This window comes from Colossoma macropomum, unplaced genomic scaffold (genome assembly GCF_904425465.1).
Source record: "Colossoma macropomum unplaced genomic scaffold, Colossoma_macropomum, whole genome shotgun sequence".
NCBI classification, from domain to species: domain Eukaryota; kingdom Metazoa; phylum Chordata; class Actinopteri; order Characiformes; family Serrasalmidae; genus Colossoma; species Colossoma macropomum.
Window position 1 is genome coordinate 21,737,428 of NW_023494795.1, and position 21,180 is coordinate 21,758,607.

The 21,180-nt window shown below is 38.6% G+C and overlaps 1 protein-coding gene across 4 annotated transcripts in view; it reads right to left on the reverse strand.

Annotated features, from left to right (window-relative positions):
• The window catches only part of otofa (otoferlin a), a 125,286-nt gene extending 104,836 nt beyond the window's left edge, over nt 1–20,450 (reverse strand). For all 4 annotated transcript variants that reach the window (XM_036581842.1, XM_036581840.1, XM_036581844.1 and 1 more), the window contains exons 1-2: nt 20,120–20,450; nt 10,533–10,591 (exon numbers count right to left, since the gene is read on the reverse strand). In XM_036581842.1, coding sequence (XP_036437735.1) covers nt 10,533–10,591; nt 20,120–20,198 — 138 coding nt within the window. In that variant the 5' untranslated portion in view covers nt 20,199–20,450. The remainder of the gene's footprint in view (nt 1–10,532; nt 10,592–20,119) is intronic.
• Nucleotides 20,451–21,180: the final 730 nt, after the last annotated feature.

Here is a 21,180-nt window from a genome sequence, read left to right on the forward strand (position 1 = left end):
TCGGGCTAAAGTCCTGGAGTCCCACCCCTAACAACGTCCATGCTTTCTACCTGCCCAGAGACAAGGACTCCAATTATGCCTTAGTCATCTGGCCATAGATGTCTGTGGCATTGAACTCCCGGTGGCGGAGCCAATGCTTACATAGTTGTGCCACACTTGGGAGCTCTATAGTTCTGTGTAATGCAGAGTGGCAGATCTACTCACACTGAAAAGTGATGCAATGAATTTATTTAATTTAAATGTGTACATCATTTTCACATAATTGAAAACCATCAACACAATCATTGCCAAATATACGAGAAGTGACAGACAAAGCAGTGTTGATGTAATTTTTTTTGTGTGTGTGGAAATGATGCTCACATTTGAATCATGCAAATTGAATGCATCACTGCCCATGCAGAACTGCAGCACTGAAAATGCAACTCAAGGAGCTCATCATCAATTCTAAAGCAGAAAGACTGAATTATTCACTTTCTGTCTAGTCCCGCGATGGCTTGACCTAGCCTTCTTTATAATGGAGAAGTGAAGTCGCATCAAGGCTAAAAGACCCTGCATGTGAGTCAGTGGAGAAATGGAATTGCACAGCTTCAGAGGAATCAATGCTTCTCCATCAGATACAGCATGTACACTGGTACTGACATCAAACTGAATTCCTAATAGGGCTAGCCTGTAGAGTTTCCTACTGTTTTCCTCCCCCATAAGTCTGGTTCTCTCTCATCCTTTCTCTCAGGCAACTGTAACTTTCTCCTTTTCATCTGTACAATTTCCCTCTTCCCAGTTAAATTAGCTTTCCTATGTCTCTTTCCCTTTCATACCCAACCTTATTTCCTCCCATTTCTCTGCTTGCTGCATTTCTTAGCTTGATGCATCATAAATAGCTGATTATAAGCCAACAGTGTTTCCTTTATAATCCGGACTGTCTCTCACATTAGTGCTTTCCATTTTACCAGCCATATGGCTTCACAGCATGAGTAGCACTTTCATGAGCAACACAGCAAATATTTTTCTTATGGCAGATCTTTCTGTGACCTCATCTATTAGACAGTTCGCCATGCTGATATTTTTCTATCACTTTTAGAACTAAACCACAAGCATCAAATCAATTCAGATCATATTTTGTTGCTTTAGACCACCTGGCTTGAGTTCTGTTCATCCATGCAGTGGGTTTGAGAGAGCACAACTGTGTGCTGACTTTATCAGACACCTGAGAACACCCTCAGAACTCTGACACATCAGGTCTTGGTTTGCACTGAATGATTTTTGTACTCCCTCAATGCAGTATTGCATAATCTCACCGCAGGCAGAAGTATTGCAGTGCTGTACCTGGAATGTTCTTCAGCCTTTATTCTGGATCAGTACATGGGCGTTTTGCAAGCTGTACAGCTCACAAATTTCCAGTCAATTCCATTCGAAGAACTTTTACAGAACCGTTCAAACTCAGCTCAACTATTGATCCGTCCTCAAGCTTGAAATGTTTCTCATCAAAAAGAGCACAACAGCCAGGACTGTGACATTTTTCACATTCTTTGCAATAGGGACACTGGTAGGGGTTTTAGGCCCCCTAAAAATTTTATGCATAGGCCCTTTGGCTCACCTCATTCTCCATAATTACAACTTCTGTTTACCACACAGCAAGCTGTGAATATGAATATGAGCAACATGACTGTATTTCTGTATACTTTATGCAAGTGGCAAAACTGGATATACATGAAATCTTCGCTGAAACTGCCAAAAATCTACAGATGATTCATGAATAGATTTTATGAATTTATAATTTTAATCCCTTCTCTTGACAAGAAGAATTCTAATGAAGAATTGCTCTTCCCCAGAAGCAGTGCATGGTCACGTAAACAAATTTAGCATTTAATTTTGGTGTGATAAAATGTTGTTAGTTAAAAGGTTTCAGGACTGCTGCGAGGGCCAAATAACATTAATTGAATTAAATTTTGCGTGATTTGGTGCCTTAATATTGATACACGGAACCTTTGTGGGACAGAAAGACACCAAAACATGAAGAGCAAAGTTTTACAATTAGTGTAGGTTTCATTCTCGCATATTCAGATTTCTTTCTTCAACAGCTTTTAAATGGTCAGTGATATTATTTGAGTTTGTGCTAGAGCAGGGGTGTCAAACTCAAATAGTAAAAGGGCCATATTAAAAAAAAATCAACAAATCTGTGGGCCAGAGAAAAAAATGTTTTTCTTTCATTTTTAATGAATGTTGTGCTATAACCTGAACTGGCCACTGTCTATCCAAAATATACAAAAACTTAAACAGTAAAATACAGACACTTGTAGTAGACCTTGAAATATTACATGGACACTTGAATTATTCAAAATTTAAATGTCCCAAGGTGCTCGGTCTTTTAAACCTACCTATTTACTTAAGCTTGACATCTGGCGTCTTATTTTTGCTGCAAGTTCATTACTTGTTCAATACTTGGGCTCACTTTCTGAGCTGCTGAGCTAACATTAAGTGCTTATATTGGTTGAACTGCAGCTGACATGCATTTTGGTGATATGACTGGTGTGTAATTGTGCAGAATTGTGTAGAATTGAGGTGTAACCACTGTCCCATAAATTGATGTTGGGGTAGGAGAGTCAGTGCGCACTATGTTGCAGTGCATGCTGGGGACTGTAGTGCAGCACATTGTGAAACAGGCTAATATTAATAGAAAATTAAAATGCTTTTGCAGGTCGAATAGGATTGTGTGGGGGGCCTGATCTGGCCCGCGGGCCTTGTGTTTGACACATGGGTGGTAGAGAGTGTCCTTAGCATACATAGTGGTATTTTAGCATGTATATATAGCGGTATATAACCTAGACAAATAGTATTTTGTGATTAATAAACACATTTCTACATACTTGTACCTATTTTAATTGATCTTGTTAAATACGTTTTTTTCTTCAGATACTTTTGCTTGTTTCACAAAATAATGCTTGCATAAAATAGTCGCTATCCTATGAAAATCTGACCATTCCAAAATGACAGCTGCCCGTTATATTGTGCAAATAATTTGTGACAAAAGGACCAATAAAAATGGCCCAAAATGACTTAAAATCTGATTGAGTTTTTGTTTCTTTCTCCTATATAGTTTCAAATTCAGAGATACAAAGTTTTCTTAAAACAGCAGCAAAATAATATCATGTGCCAATGAGATTATTTCACTCCATAATTAAAGATATTAGATATATTGCTTGTGTTGAAAACACTTTTACTTGCTAACATATAATTTCATCTCAACTTGGTTAGTTTCCGAAGGCCTCAGGCTCATCCTGAAACCCGACATAAGCTCTGAACCACCAGCCTCACTCTTCCCCAGTCTCATTACTGTATTTGTGTAGCTGTGCTCGCAGAGTACGCTGAAACTATATCAAAACCTTTTCAGGATAAAAAACCTTGAGCTTGACATTTCAAGGAAAATGTCACTTCATCTTCCTGTTTGATAAGTAAATAGAATCTCATACAGAGAAATAATGATTTATTCACTTGAGTGGAACTGAACTACCATTTACTCTTCAAACGATCAGAGCACAGGAGGCTCGCTCATTCTGACCTTAACAGCTAGTGGAGGGGTTTATTATGCAGACAGAAGAATCCAGGAGAGACAGAGCAGGAGCCAAAAACTCTCTCTCACATTGTTGCAGCATCTTTCCCAATGGCACTTTCAGTACATTTCCAAACAAACTTTGCCAAAACTTTAAAGTAGCTTTACAAAGAGAACTGAAAACTGACTTGACCTGAATTGATGGTGGTGCAGTGGGTAGCTCTGTCGCCTCACAACAAAAAGGGCCTAGGTACAGTTCCCCGGCCAGGCGACCAGGGTCCTTTCTGTGTGGAGTTTGCATGTTCTCCTCTGTGTGGAGTTTGCATGTACTCCATTTTCCTCCCACAGTCCAAAGACATGCAGTCAGGCCAATTGGAGACTCTTTGCCCGAGGTGTGAAAGTGTGCATGAATGTGTATGTTTGTCTGTCTGCCCTGCGAAGGACTGGCGACCTGTCCAGGGCATTCTGGGATGGCTTTCCACAAGACTTTCGAGTATATCTGTGATAATTTGTGCCCATTCAGTCAGAAGAGCATTTGTGAGGGCACTGATGTGGGATGAGAAAGCCTGGCTCACAACTGACATTCCACTTTATCCCAAAGGTGTCCAGTGGGGTTGAGGTCAGGGTTCTGTGCTGGCCACTGGAGTTCTTCCATATCAACCTCTTCAAACCATGTCTTTATGGAGCTCCCTTTGTGCACAGAGGCACAGTCAGGCTGGAACAGGAAAAGAACTTCCCCAACTCTCACCACAAAGTTGTATTATTTAACAGGTCTTTGTATGCTGTAGTATAAACATTATCCTTCACTGTAACTGAGGGGCCTAGCCCAAACCCTGAAAAACTGCCCCAGACCATTATCCCTCCTCCACCAAACTTTACTGTTGGCACTATGCATTCCAGTTGGTAGCGTTCTCCTATCATCTGCCAAACTCAGATTCATCCATCAGACTGCAGGATAGTGAAGTGTAATACATCACTCTAGAGAACATTTTCACCATTCCAGAGTCCAGTGGTGGCAAGCTTTACGCCACTCCAGCCAATGCTTGGCATTACAGAATAAGCATAGTAATCTTTGGCTTGTGAGCAGCTGTTCAGCCATGAAAACCCATTTCACGAAGCTCCCAAAGCACAATTCTTGTGGTAATGTTGTTTTCAAAGGCAGTTTAGCACATAGTGACCCAACTCAGTGAGTCTGTATAGTCTGCTTTGTAGCTGTTGTTGTTCCTAGATGGTTCTATTTCACAAAAATGGCATTTACAGTTGACCAAGGCGCATCTAGCAGGGCAGAAACTGACTTGTAGCAGAGGTTGTATTCTATAACACCATTAAAGTCACTGAGCTCGTCTATCGAGATTACTTGGCTAAGTGTTTTATTGTATACACCTGTTAGCAATGAGTGTGGCTGAAACACATGAACTCAATAATTAGCAAGGGTGTCCAGATGCTTTTGGCCATATAACGTATAACTGCCATGTTGTTTCTTACTGTAAGAGAAACAAGTAGGAGAATTAAAAATATGCATCATTGCGTAAGCTGCAGATTTAAAAAACTCTATCTACCTTAAACTCAGACTTTTGAAGGCTGAACAGATATTTAACTTATATTGTAACATTGTATGTTAAATTCTTTCAGTGAATCCATTATTTTAGAACTATTCCAAGCTGGTACATCTGGACCTAGTTCACAGTTGTGTTCTTACATTAGGATATGTTTAGCATTGTTTCAGGCCTTTTACTTCATATGTACACAATCTGTGACTGTCAACATATTTACATCCAGCTCAGGGATTTTATAAAGGAGGAGACAGGTCACTGGTACAGGAAAGCCAGTAATGCTTAGCATGCCGTCTGTTCACGAGGAAAGTCATGCTCTTCAATGAAATGAGCCAATCAGCCTGCTGTTTAAGCTGTAAGTGGGAAAATTCTCCCTTTATTGTGGACATCTTTTAACAAGCAAAAAAATATGTTTTTGTGTGTTTAATCTGAGCTAAACACAACTATTTATGCTGTTTCTGTCAGATTTTATCAGTGATACGTATTTGAAATGGTAATATGGCTTTCGTTTTCATGTTATAGTCTCTTCCTATTCCTATATAAGAGCTGGTCGTGTACGACCTGGCAACATTGCCAAGATGGCCGTCGAGTGGACAGACTTTCCTATAATGACTTTGTCCAGCTGTTGTGGGTTTCCTCTCTTCCAATAGTGCACACAAAATTGGCTTGAATATTAAAACCCCCTCTTGTGGTGAGAACTTAGCATGCAGCTTTTTAATGATCCACATATAGCGCTATCATCATTCAAACTGCTAATTTATCACTGTTGATTCATCATGACAGTCAATTTTAATCAGTGATTTTTTAATTGAGTTATTAAACTTATCACATAATCACAACAGCGTTATTAAAGACTTTTTGCATGTTAGTAAATCCTCACCCATAAAAATTTACTCACAAGGCATAATTTTAAGTTTATGATTTTGCTGTAAATAAGTACTGAGTGATGTGTGAAGCAAAGCCAGATGAGTCATTAATGATCTGAACATGAATGCCTGCCACAGAAAACGGGGCGAGATACTGGGAAGCATGGTTCCTTCCCTGCAGGGCAGAGTATTGAACCAGACAAGAGTTTTATCCACCGAACAAGACAAGGCACTTTGTTTTAAAGAGCCTTAAGTAGCTCAGGGCCCAAACAATCACAACTGCACCACAACACAACAGCACACAAACAAGTAAAATCAATGTATAAACTCACTTTAGAGAAGTGAACTTTAAGTGAAGTTTCTCTGCTCTCATCTCACTCAATGATAGAGACAGATACTTAACCTGACATTTTCAATAAGAACTGAGGTCATTTTCATATATCTATCTCAAAGGCACAGAAAAAAATCAGTCTGCTTAATTACAATCGTAGGCAAAAGTCTAGGTGCCCCTGACCAAATGACATGCTTTGTTGATTTTCTAAGTGAAAATAAGTTAACACTCTACAGAGAAGAAACTTCTGCACATTTTATTTTCTGCTGAATTTAGCAAATAAATAGTAATTGTGCATTAAAATGTGGCCTGTGCAGAAGTTATGGCACATTTTATATTTTATGTTTTATTTTTTTCACTAGATTAAATTCAACAACTAAACAGAAATGGTGCACCAAAATGTGCAGAAAATGTGGCATATTTAAGTTTGTTCCCTGTAGCAGATGTGTTAACTTAGTTTCACTTAGAAAATCAACAAAACATGAAATTTGACTGGGGAATACAACTGTATATGGGACAAAGAGAGATCATAAAATGATCATGAAAGAATGAATTGGGACTGTTTTGAGCACAAACCCACATAAACATCATAATGGGACATCAGAAAAAAAAGAACATACAAGAAAAAATGAAGGATTTGTCCCCTTTCAAAGTAACACAAAATGACTTGTCCTTAACTGGCAATACAAATGTGTTAATGGAATAACATCTGTTTTGACACCAAAGCAGCACTAAAAACCTGTCAGAATTCTCCAGAGTAACGAAATAAAATGACAGAATTTCCTTTCTGTTGCAGGGCTGACACAGTCATGGCTATGGCTCTACATCCATACACCAAATCACTTTAAGTCTAAGGCAGCCTGAGGCGGTTTTATATGAGCTGTGGGAATTGACTCTGAGTGGCAAGAGTGTTCAGACAAAGTGAACTGTCCAGTGGCCCCGAGCTAAAAAGCCTTCCTGACCCCAACGCTCACTAATGACCTATGGCCACTGCACACAGAGAGAGATGGACTGCAGAGACTGGGCAGTGCTCCAGGCCTTGATGAAGTGGCACAGCATGAGAAGAGGACAAGAAGTTGAATAAGAGGTCATCCTGTCTCAAACCAACTGTAATGGTCAGACTTTAGCTAATGATAATGAGGACAAGATTTAAAAGTGAAACAGAGTTCTTTTATGAAGTTTATTGTACCTCTCTCCTCGGTTGTCAGTTAAACCAGTGCTTCCCAGCCCAGTCTTTGTCATTCATCCCTGTGTGATGTAAGTTGAGTTGGAGCAAAAATGTGGATCATCTGGAGGGCCCTGGACTGGGAACCACTGTATTAACCCATTTAATCTCAAAAAGTTTCCAGCTATGAGATATAACGGTATAGAATGTTGCTTGTAGTCTTTATTGGATTATCATACTCAAACACAAAGGCAAGCAGTACACACACACACACACACACACACACACACACACACACTATCTTCTAAGCCGCTTATCCTTCTGAGTCGCAGGGGGGAGCTGGAGCCTATCCCAGCAGTCATTGGGTGGAAGGCAGGATACACCCTGGACAGGTCACCAGTCCATCACAGGGCAGGCAAGCAGTAGTTAGTAGTTAAAATTATCAACAGCAAATGTGAGCCAATAGCCACGTTTACATGCAGCCTGATAATCTGTTAATAATCCAACTAATACCAGTCGGAATAGACTAGTCCGGTGAAGGCCATTCTGAATACCATTTCTATCTGATTGAACGAGGTGGGTAATCCTGTAAATAATCAATTAAACAGAAGGATAACAGTAATGTAAACACCTGTATCTGATTACATTCCTAATCTGAAGGTTTAAGTATGTCCTGCACACGTGCATTTGCGTCATAACAGAAACTTATAATGTTCAACATGATGGGAGCCACAAACTGGTCAGCAGAGTATTGTTAATAGTTAGCAGGATGGACGGCCATAAAGCTTGCAATGACGAGCTGTTCAGACAAGCATATGAGCAAATGAACGACAGTGGGTTTACATTAACTATTTCTGAATGTAGCAGGACATGCCGTCTTCCTCTAGCCCCTTCTTTCATAAGCACAAATGAAGTACATTTTCCTAAATCTACCATCATTTTAAAGCAATTTAAACACAAGCACACCAACTGAAAACTCGTGACATACTGCAGCTCGTGTCACTCTGACTGGACTCATGTGATGCTTGTTGTCATGGTAACATCTACACTACATAATAATGTCTACACAATTATGCATGCGCATCATTTTGGATCTGGTTACTTGCAGTGTGCATGTAAATGGAGATTTTTATCAGATACGTAGAGTGTGCATATAAACACCTCAGTCTTAATCTATAACCGGAATGAATTCAATCAAACTGGTGAAAATCTCTGCATGTAAACACAGCCACTGTGTTACTTTAGCAGTCACAAATGACCATTCACATGTTTATATCTCCTGTAACTATGATATAAGCGTGGTAGAACAGTCTTATTAAATACTAATAACTGTCCTTTTGATGATTTTTAAAGACCTTTTATATGTGCCAAATATGACAGTTGTATCTTTATTATAACATGTTTTTCTTACTTCCTTTTGTAGAGCTTTAATGCAGATGTAATCAGTCCCAGGTGCATGCATGAAATAAATACCTGTGGTCATGTGACCGTTTACACCACCCACAAAAACATCTTCATATAAAATCAAGACAATCTGTAATGTAATACTGCTAGAAGTAGAAAACACTTAAGCAAGTCTTTTAGAGTTTTACAAAAACTGTATAATAGTGTGAGTAAATGTAGAAATAAATAAATTAAACTAGGGAGAAAGCACAGAGTTGCTCATTTAACATTTCTGCCTTTAAATCTACTCTTCTCCTTTAGTAATGTATTTTCTTAATCAAATTTACTGTAATATGTAAAGAACATGATCTGACAAAGCTGGCATTTTGTACTTTTTGGTACAGACTACTATTTTGAGCAAGCAAACCTGGAATATCTTTCACACTTTTACTTTACCTTAAATTTTTACTCTGAAACAAATCAATAATAAGCCCTTATCAGACTGATTTCCATTCTGAGTGTGTGTGCATCCAACAATAACCAGCATCGTGCTTCTTTTATACAGGGATAGAAAACATGGTGGTAAACAGAACGCTTCAGTTCTGCATGCTGAGCCTTTTTACTGTACCCAACATCAATGCACACCAACTACTCTGGGGACAGATTTTAATGAGGTAAAAGGGACTAAAGCAATGTCTCTGAATCAACCACCAAAAACACATCACCCAAACAAGGACACACCAATCACAAGCAGAAACAGCGCTTAGCTTGATGAAAGAGGAAGTTTCATACTGGCTTTACTGTACTGGGAAATGTTCTAGTTCTTGACTTCGTCAGCACTGTGAAATAAACAACTAAAGCCCGGGAAGATAAGAGTAAACCCCACCAAAGCTAACAACAGTACCCACAGCAGCTGTTCTAATGCACAAATTACACACAGGGCCAACAAATATGAATCAAAATGTGAGCCTTGTAAATTAAATAAACAAAATGTAGAAACAAACACTTTTGGAGATGTCATTAAGCCTTCATTAAGAACAAAACTATTATTTGTAAGGACCTTATTTCCTCTGAACTCCAACAAAATCATCAAAGAAATGACCTCACTTCGCTAACACTGAGATTAAATGCAACACCGATGAGATCAGACTTTTCTGGCAATTTAAACCTCGACTCTTCCCCATTAAGAGTGAGCCGAATGGGATCTGCTCCATTTAGCGTGCAGGTCAAATGAGATTTGCTCAGAGTGAAGACAGGCAGTTAAGGTTTCTGCAAGTTCACCTGCATCTGCCTGAAAGGCGGGCTGCCGGTGGGAGGTAGATCTGCACCACAGGGGAAGCAGCATTACAGACAGACGCAAGCACTTAGGCATGCAGGGGATGGCGACTACAGATAATTTAGTGGGTGCAGCCAAAGGCTTATGGTTTCTTTTTATTGCCAACTTTCTACCCCCTGCTTCTTTATACTACGTAGCAGCAGGAAACAGCAACATTAAGTGTTATGTGCTAAGACACGGGATAGCTATTTGATTCATTCCATACATAACCCCTACAGTGGACAAAAATCCAGGACATGTGAACATGTGCTGGCTTCAATGCTCCTGAGATTGGAAGTAAAAGGATTAGTGCTGATGTGACACTTGAGTGACAGCTGGAAGACAGAGGAGATGGAGAGAGAATGCACTGACCTCCTCAAACCTGGCTTCATCTTCACAGTTCTCCAGCACCCTTGAGTAAAACGACAGACCTGTGGAGAAAGAGAAAGGTCAGTGGGTGATAAAACCAACATCAAATCAATAATCATCATCGGCCGTTTTCATTTACTGAGGTTGTTCGCTCACTTTGACAGCATCATATACATGTTTTGTAAAGTTCATAGACTAATGACACATACAGGGAAAGGATGGTATGAATGTTTTATACCAGTGACCACAATTTTCATGGTGTTTGGTATTAACACTATATTACTGAAAATGTTTAAAAACACTAACACACTAAAGTTCTTTGAAGCAAAGCCATGAAAGAACTGCTTCTGGTTCCTTTTGATGGATGGAAACTTTTCCAAGAGGCTGTGTTCAATTTGAGGAGGGATGCAAGAGGATGCCACTACCCTGTCAGAAAAAAAGACAAAAATCATCCCTTTTGTTAATCCTCTGGGGTCCACGAACTTGCCTGTGCATCAAATTCAGTGTTTCTATATATGTTTATCTATCTCTGCGGTAATACAGAACAGAAACACGGTTCCAACATTTCCTGAATCTGTAGAGTCGCCCTTTCCATTGCATCTTATCGTGAGATACGGGCCTCACATCCAGAGTTATGAGGCTATGAAGAGGGGCTGAGATACACGTCATCTGCTTCTCACCGTGCGTAATTGGTGGATTCATGTGTCAGTCTATATTCTGTGTGAAACTGACCAATGGACACTCATGAAATCAGTAAGGACTGACCCATCACACCAGAAACCCTTCATTCTTCATTGAGTCAACATCAGAGACATGTGTGAATTAGCATGCAAAGAGTTTACAGCCGCTGAAGTTACTGCAGTGGTTTTGGAAATTAGCGATGAAGATAACAGAGCATTCTAATATGAAACATATGGGTATCTTTATATGCAAGTGCCTTTTAAAGGAGAATTTAAGAAGGAAATTTGAGAAAATGCCCTCAGACCCCAGAGAGTTAAACGACCATCCCCGCTTTCCATTCCCTTTAAATTAAACAGGGGTTCTAGACCTGGGGGTCAGGAAAATGGTGCTACAAGACTCATCAAAATTGTTTTCTGTGCCTTTGATAAGGTATGTGACCTTATCAAAGGCACAGAAAACAATTTTGATGAGAGCACACAGACTCTGCTGAATTGCTCCACCTACAGGCCATGGAGGTCAGGCTAATGTTGATTATGAATTCCTGTTGGGTGAGCTCTTTACTGAGGGAGGGTCTTAATTGAATGCTAAAATTAAAGCATTTATTCAGCATTAGGCAAAAGATTTGTGGTTTGTGGCAAAGTGCCAAGTAAGGAATGCAGGTCCAGTAAGTGAGTAGACTTATTCTGATTATCTGTAGTGTTTTTAATGGGTATACTGGTGTGTGTGGGGTGGGGGAATTGGAAGGTAGGCCCCTTGGTAAAGAGAGGGTGGCAAAATATTTTTTACCCCAAAAAAGAGTCACACTGTGAAAAAGGTTAAGAGCCCATGGAATAATGTGACGTCACATTAGATCTCTATTTTTGATATTTTGTGAGTGAGATTTATAGGAGTTCTTTGTGTAAAACATACAAGTTATGATCAGGGCAGAGCACACACACATACAGAAGAGGTGGTTATGAAGGGTTGTAGGCTTTTGCTTTTTATTGGCTGTGCTGCGGAGTGTGAAGCGCACACCAGTCGTCAAGATTTGTGGTTTTCCCGCCAAATTGGGATAGTTTGTAAATGCATTCAAGGGAGAAAATGTTAAAGTTTTTGCTTCTGGTGGGTGACTTTTAATCAAACTTTGGACTGGAGACTTTTGTTGGAACCGCCCATCCTGCACACCACAGGGAATGCTAAAAATACAGCAGGGCCTGAGGACTTAAGAAAAATAAGTATGATAGCGAGCACTGCCCAGTGAGAGATGCTTCCAGTTAATTAAGCTGAAAACTTGAGCTTATAATCTTTAGGGATCATTCTAATATTTATTTAAATAAAAGGTAAAAATACTACAAAAAGGCAGCTTTGCCAGCTACACCTCCAGAATGAGGTTTGCGAAGCTAACTCAGAGGCATATTTCTGCCAGCAGTGTTGCTAACTGTGATGACCGTTAACATCATGCTCATGCTCAACATCAAATGTTGTTGGTAATTGCTGTGGAGAGTTTTGTTACAGACAATAAAGAACTACTATGTCCAGAGCTCTGGGTCTCTGAGCTAGCTGAGCATTTTTGGTTTATGAGAGGTGTGGGTGGTAGAAGGGGCAACACAATATTATTGGTAAGGAATATTTTTCTAGCCTCTTGGTGCACAGAGATGTAACTAAAATTCAGATTTAAGAGACAGTCAAAAGTCTTTCTATTTTGACAGAAACGATATGATGAACTGTGCTTAATATGATCAGGTGCATCAACTAACGAAATAAAAAGTAAGTTTTAATTTCAGGTTGACTTTAAAGGGCCCATGTCATAGAAAAAAAGATAAATAATGAGAGTTGATACAGAATGTAAACATCATTAAAGTTTCAAAATGCACCATTCATTCTCCAGTCTATACATTCCACATATGAATACTAAACAGCAAAAACAGAAGTTTTTGTGATGTCACGAGACACTGTGACATCCAAGACATTTACATATTTTCTCCTATTCAGCCTACAGCAATTTAGCCTCAGCCATTCATGCTTAGGTTACAGGGAGTATTTCAGATCTGACTGCTTTTTGAACAATACAGGCCAATACTGGGCAGCCAATTAGAACAGTGCTCATTTACACACATCAGTCTTAAAGGCATACTAACACAAACAGCCTGTTTAATTGTATAGGATAATAAAAGGTTGGAAAATGGTCATATAAAAATGAATTATGACTGTTTTGGTACATTAAACTGCACAAACTTTAGATGTCGACCTCAGGGACAAAATAAATTACAAGAAATATGTAGGATATGGGTCATTTAAGAGAGCACATACTGAAACAACTTTCACAGGTATTATATTGACCAACCTTGTTATTATACTACGATCCACTAGCAGCCAACACTAACCAGATTGTTTTCATTAGACAGCCTATTTAAGATTTTGGAATTATAATGATCAATTTGAAGAATCCATGTGGAAATAGATACCATGAATAAGATGCATAACACAGAGATTTTTGGGAGGGATGTTGTTTAGAATTTGGATCTTTCTGTGAGTCCTGGATGTACAATTGTGTCAGTATCTCCAAAAATCAACAACTTAAATACATAGGATATCATCACTACCACAATTTTGTTTACTGTTGAGATTGTAAACTATGTAAATGTGTTGGCAGACAGACTAGAACAATGAGCTATTCACTTCCACTGTGACTTTTGTGATGATAATATGATTATTTTTATTATATTAGAGATATATGATTATTGCTAAAATTTCAAACAAAATGATTATCATTGTTTTATACTGTGGCATATCATTAAATCTAGTAATTCTGTTTTCCTAAATATGTATTAGCATTATAAAAACATAACTACTTAAAGGTTTCAGTGTGTCATGCAGAATCAGTTCTGCAAAAATCCCAGACATACTGAAAAACTTCAGCTGGCTTTCTACTGCTTTCCTCTTTGAGTGTGTATTAGTAATGTAATATTCAGCCCTTGTGAATAAATACATTAATAAGTATATGAATACATCCTTATACTTCAAGTATAAAGAGAATACTTTGAAAGTATATTTTGAAAGCAACACATTTTATAGGATGTATAAGTATGCTGTAAGGAAATACACTTGTGTTTACAATGTGTTTCTTAACATACTGAAGCTTACCTAAGCGAAAGCATATTTAATTGTTATCAATTTAAGTGTACTATTTAGGCCGTATAATTAAAGCAATGACCTTGAAAGTATGCTTTAGTATATTTTAGTTGCATTTTAGCTGCAATATAACACAAACTAATTAGCAGTCAAATACCGGCATGAGTGTACATTTAAAATATCTTTCAAGTTTCCAGTTTAAAACAGAAAAGCACTTTTATGCACAATATTTTCATTCAATTTTTTAAATATAATTTGTCGTTTTGAGTTAAGCTTAGTTATTTCAAAATAAAACATTTAAGCGTATTTTAATTATGTTTTATAAAAGAATACTTAAATGTTTTCTTTGACGAATGTATTTAGGTTAATTTATTGATAAGAAAATATTATATAAAATGCTTTTAATGCACTTTAGTTGAGATATAACTTAGTTAATAGCACTGAAGTGTATCAGTAAATCCAGTAGCACACGTATAAAATGTGTGTATAAAATATATAAGTGTAATAACATTTATGTCTACAAATTACAGTCTATTTAAGTGCAACTTGAATTGTTAAAAAAGTACTCAAAAGCATAACTAAATGCATTTACTAGATATTCAATTATAGCTTAATTATAATTCCAATTAACTTAAGTTGGCAAGTTGTTGCACAATAATTCAATATTACAGTATGTTTAAAGTGTAAGCAATAAAAATAAGTACTTTTTTATATTAAATTCACTTTTAAAAAGTATTTTTATTTCACACGAGAGCAGGGACTGATCTTTTGTAATAAATATTAGAAGTAAACATTTACAAATCAGCTCAGAAAGGTCTACGTTCAGACTTTATCTAAATCTTCCAACAAGCCACAGAGATTAGGACAGATTGTGTATTAAACTGTCTCTAGTAATATAAACACAAAGAGTGGACACAGACAGTTTAATGATGATAACATAGAGGAAGATATCCAGCTGAATTGTTCAATGCAGACATTACTTCCATGGCAATATGAGCTACGTCTAAAATCATTCTAAAACAATTCTGGAACAACAGATTCTGACAGTATTGCGGTAAAAAGCAACAAATAGCCAGAAAAATGATGATCATGAAGAAGATCTGGCTACAGACTGGGGAACTGTTGGCGCTAGTAAACACAGAATGCGAGTGCAAGAGCTAAGCAAACATAAGCTGTCAACACAAATACATACGCATGGCCACTCACGCACTCAAACACATGCCGCAGTAATCAGTTTGCACAGGAAATGAATACTGTAGTAGCAGGAATACGGCCGGGGTCACTGCATCAGAAAACAAATACATTAATCATGAGAAATTACAACACAATGCAAATTAACAAGTCTGAATTTGCTGCTGCTCTTACCAGCTTTGTTGTAGTCTAAGTGCAGCATTTACATTATAAGAGCTTTTTGTGAAATGGATTACAATGCAGGTGGCTTAACAAAAGGAGGAAACATGAGAGAAAACAGATCTGACAGTCGTGGCCTTTTGAAAATACACATAAGTAGAAGAGAAATGTGATATGGTGTCTGCCTTTGTTCTTCCTGAGATCAACTCTTTGCTGTAGTGCAAAGTTGATTTAGATTAGAAATTTCATCCTAGCCTAGTTTGTCCTCTGGAGCCGCATCAGTCCAGGACGCTGCTAAGCTAAGTGCCCTTCTTCCTCTGCCAATGCTCTCAGCATTTGGGTTCCATTGATTCAGTGCGACTAAATAAACGATTCCACCCACCTATGGAACACTGGAATAATAATTACACTTACGCGCCAGTGAGAGAAATACAGCAATCAACCAGCTCTGTGACAGCTGAATTAGACACATAAACTTATGTAATCCTCCAAAGTCTGTGAACAAAAGGCCCTCTAATGATGAAAGAGGCTCCAGAGGCACGGCTCTGTCTCTCTCTGTTTAGCGCACTTCACCATGTGCAGAACGGAGGTAAACATCAAAGAGCTTTTCCGCTGGGAAGGTGAGAAAGAATGCTTAGGAAATTTTGGTGACAACTGAAGAAAGTTTCTTGACTTCAAAGTAAAGAACAGTACAGTGAGAGCAGTTACAATGAATGCTAAAATGCTAGACAATCTTTTGTGCGCAGGCTAAAGCACAAGTGAAGCCTATGATGATGTGGTGCAGTGAAACACATCCAGTAATGTCCCAAGGCAATGAAAGAGCTGACTGAAGAAGTGTCACAGATCTTTAAAGCCACGGTTTGACTACTGTGGCCTTGATAACTCTAACAAGGGGTCGGGAAATGGGGGTCGTTGCATAATACTTAAGATAAAGTTCTAAAAAGGAAAGACGACCCACTTAAACACCACTGACTCCTGGTAATTTAATTAAGCCCACATTTACTTGATGAGAGACAGAGTTATTATTTTGATAATTGAAATGTCCTTGAATTTACATAATTCATTTGTGTTAATTGGTTGCACATGAACAATGTTACTGTAAAACAATCACCGTCTTGCTGCTTTCTTTTCACAATAATTATATTGGTATAACACATTTTGTTCATCTGATTTTCAGTGTAGTTTACTGAGGCATGCACAATTTTTCACTTTCTTTGGACAAACAATCTCAGGGCCTTTGTTCCTTGAATGTTGTATCAAAATGTACATGACGAGAAAAGATGCACAATGATATCAGAATCACATCAGAATCGGCAGACATTTGTTTAAAAAATATCAGACAGATGTTTAGATTGGACCAATATTTCAAACCAATATTGGTCAATCATGAATGTGTTCTTCAGATTGATGGAAAATGGGCTGTAGATGGTTCTATATAGAACCTTTTTTAAATTGGTTCTACATAGCACCCAAAAGGTTTCTTCTATTGTTACGATGTCAAGCTGGTAACAATAGAAGAACCCCTTTGGGTGCAATATAGAACCCTTTTCAAAAAGATTCTATATAGAGGTGTTTATAGCACATTTTTCATCAATCTGAAGAACACTTTCATGATGCAAAGAACCCTTGAATCATGCATAAGGTTCTTTGAGTGTTCATATAGTGTTCTATATAGAACCATTTTCTCTACTAAAGAACCGTTATAATATACAAAATATACACTGCATGTCCAATAGTGGACAACTGCTTACCCATAGTTTTTTCCTGAATTCAAGGGTATTTATAGTAAGTTTGTCCCCACTTTGCTGCAGTAACAGCCTCTACTCTCTGCAAGGCATTGCACTAGATGTTGGAACATTGCTGTGGGGATCTGATTGCATTCAGCCACAAGAGCACTACAGAGTTTAGGTACTGATGTTGTATGATCAGTTCTGGAGCACAAACACTGCTCCAATTCATCCCAAATGTACTTCATGGAGCTCCATCACTCCAGAGAACACAATGTCATTGCTCCACAGCCCATTGCGGGGGGTTGGGGATGCTCCAGGGTGCCACATTCTATTGAAAAAGCTTTTCTGTGGAGATTATATAAGCTGTTTATACAATAACTAAACTGAATTGATTTGATTTAAATGTCTACACACAATATATGATATGTGGACACAATGTACACATTTGCCAATCAGCTAAATTTAGTGGACCACTTTTTTACTGGGCATTTCTCAGAGGAACAGGACATGGCTCAGCTCGGCCAGTGTTTCCTGAAAAAGCTTCCGCTTCAGACAGGGTGGGACAACGTGAGTCGTAGGCTGGGCTGGGGGTGCGGCCGGCAGTGAGCGTGAAAGATGAGGAAGGAGAACAGGAGTGTGGAGCCATTACCAAACTCAAGCAGAGGTAGTCTGTGTCACAATATATTTTGAAGAAAGTTTCATCTGACTATTATACTATTGTGTTTCTGTACAGCCTCCTATTTGGCTTAAATTAAATGCATTAAATGTATCATAGACAAATTAATGATAAATAACCAGAAAGCATTTATATAACATATATATATACATATATATATATATATATATATATATATATATATATATATATATATATAAAACCTCTACAGAGCACACGTCTGCACAATTACTGTGTACCTGCTAAAGTTATCGTATTGGAGGAAAAAACATAAAATGTGGCCTGTGCAAAAGTTATGGAACTTTTTATGTTTTATGATTATTTTTTCTAGTATGTTAACAAATTAATTGTACATAGAAACAACCCTGGTCAGGAATCAAACCCCAGCTCTCCTTGCTTTGAGGCGCTACCCACTGCGCCACCATGTGTATAACATACATCTTTATTGAAATATTAGCAAACAATGGCCAAACACTGATTATTTGAGGAGATGTAAATATTTAGGTTCCACGCTAATCTTACATTACGTAAATGGCATACCATCTTATGTTGTGAAACCTTGCATGTATAATAACCTGATGCAATTTGTCTCAAAACCCTACAAATCTCTCTACAAAACTGCTCCAAAACACCACAAAATACAGTGGTTTACACAAATTGTCATGTACTGACGTTCTTTTAACAACTCCCACTTGGGTTTAATGGGAATAGTGGCGGTCTTAAAATTGTTCTTTCACATAGTAAAATAACAGAACAGTAATCAGGGTGGTCCATTCTGTCATCTTTAAAGTTCAATTAAACCTAAATGTAAAAGCAACCAGGTTTACTTTTTCATCTAAGCCAATGTAACTATCTGTAACAGCAATAAACACACACACACACACACACACACACACACACACACATACAAATTTTTCTTAAAGGAGTTTGCAAACACTGCACTGTCCAAGGTTCTGAATTACATATTACACCATTACATAACAGAGAGAGTGAGAGAGAGAGAGAGACACAGAGAGGGAGAGGCATTAAAGAGAGATAGAAGGAAGAGAATGAGAGAAAGAAAGAATGAGAGCTAGGAAAAGAGGGAAGGACACAGAGATCATGAAGAGGGACTGGAGGAAGACAGGGAGAAAGAAAGAAAGTGAATGAAAGCTGCAAGGAAGAAAAAGAATGGAGAGACATAGAAGAAAGAGAGAGAGATAAAGAGAATGGACAGAGATGGAAGAGGAAGGGAGAGAGAGAGGGAGAGAGAGAGGGAGAAAGAGAGAGAAGAGAGGGAGACAAAGAAAGAATGAATAAAGGGAAATAGGAGGAAGAAAGGGAAAAGCATAAGAGATGATGAAGAGAGATTGGAGGAAGACAGAAAATGAGAGAGAAACAGAGAAAATGAAAGAGCTGTAAAGAACACAAAGAGAGAATGGAGACAGACAGAAGGAAGAGAGTGAGACAGAGAGAATGAAGAGAGACAGAAGACTGAAAAGATGAAAAGAAGAGAGAAACAAGGGGAGAGAGAGAGAGAGAGAGAGAGAGAGAGATGCAGTCTTTTGCAGCAGTCTCTGAAACTAAAGTTTCTCAGTCAGCTTCACTCCTCGCTCTGTCGGCTTTATCAGGTTCTGAAATGTAATGTGTTTCTCATGTTGTTCACATGACCGTGTTGTTCTGATAAAGGAGCATCGTCGCTCTTCCACACAGTGACACTGGGTAACACACACTTGTCTTTAGTTTTGTTTAACGATTTTATCTTGTTTTTGACACTGGATTGAAGCTCTGCATCTAGACGTGTGTCCAAGACAAAAAAGAGCAATGATCTGCAACAACATAGCGATAATCTGGAGCCCAGCAACCCCTAAGATGATGAGCAGAGCTCGTGACTCAGTGGGGAATCAAGGGGTCCCCAACTTCAGCAGAGCAAACCAGCTCAACCATTTCACACACATGCAAACAAAACATCAGCCTATTGCTGATAAAATCGGTACACAGAGCAAGAGAAGCTCCACTGAACTTCAACACACAATAATCAGCTGATGTGAGTGTAGCAGTACCTCGAAACGACACTTTGGCGATCCGGTCCCCTTTTCCACGAAGCTCCGTGACCGTTTTCAGATACACCACTAAAGCCATGACAGTTTAAAACGAAACAGAGAAAACACGGCAAACAACACGCCAGAGAAGTCCTGCACTGAACGTGTTCTTAAACTACACCGAGCTGGCTGCTCCTAAAACTACTCATTTCTCTAATTTTTCTTTGTGATATGAGACAAAATGCTCCCATAGATAACATCCGCTCTGCTCTCGCCTAAAAAGAGCCATAAATAATTAAAGTGCTTTCATTTTGCTGGCTTTACGCTGAGCACGGCGCCTCTGCTCAGAGCCCTCGACTCCTTTAGTACTGATGCGCGCTGCGCTGCTCACGCCGTGCTGTGGGGCGATGATGCGGGCTGCCACCAGGGGGCGGTGTTTAAACGAGAAGATGTCAGAAGCACAACAGTGTTCCAAACTCAGCGGAGTCCAACGGCTTAAACCCACTTATGTATCGCTGGCGCTCACCGTAGCAATCTGTAGACCTGCTTCAAAACCATTGATGAGATCAACCAATGAGCTCTTCACTCTCAAGATGCTTCACAGTGATACTGCTACAGCGCAGTGTTTTGATATAGAAGCTTTTATTTCTTGACCTGCTAGCTGCAGCACTGGTTGACCAGGATATTCACTTCCACTGCTGCTGACCAGCACACCAGAGTACAAAATACAACACATGCTGGTATTGCTGGTGACCAGCTATGCTGTTTTTTACACTCCTAAAACGGTGGTTCTTCAAGGGTTCTTTAGTAAAATGGTTCTATATAAAGTTCTATATATAACCATTTCATGCTTAAATGGTTCTGTGCATGGTGAAATTATACTTCAGACTGATTGAGGATGTGTTGTAAATAGCTCTACATAGCACCAAAAAAGGGTTTTTCTATTGTTATGACGTCAAGCTTGCAACAGTAGAAGAACCTTTATTTGGTGCCATATGGCTAGAACCATTTTACATTTGTAGATTACTAAAATCAGTTAGCTCTAAAGACAACGTTACCATTATTGCCACAGAAACCCAAAA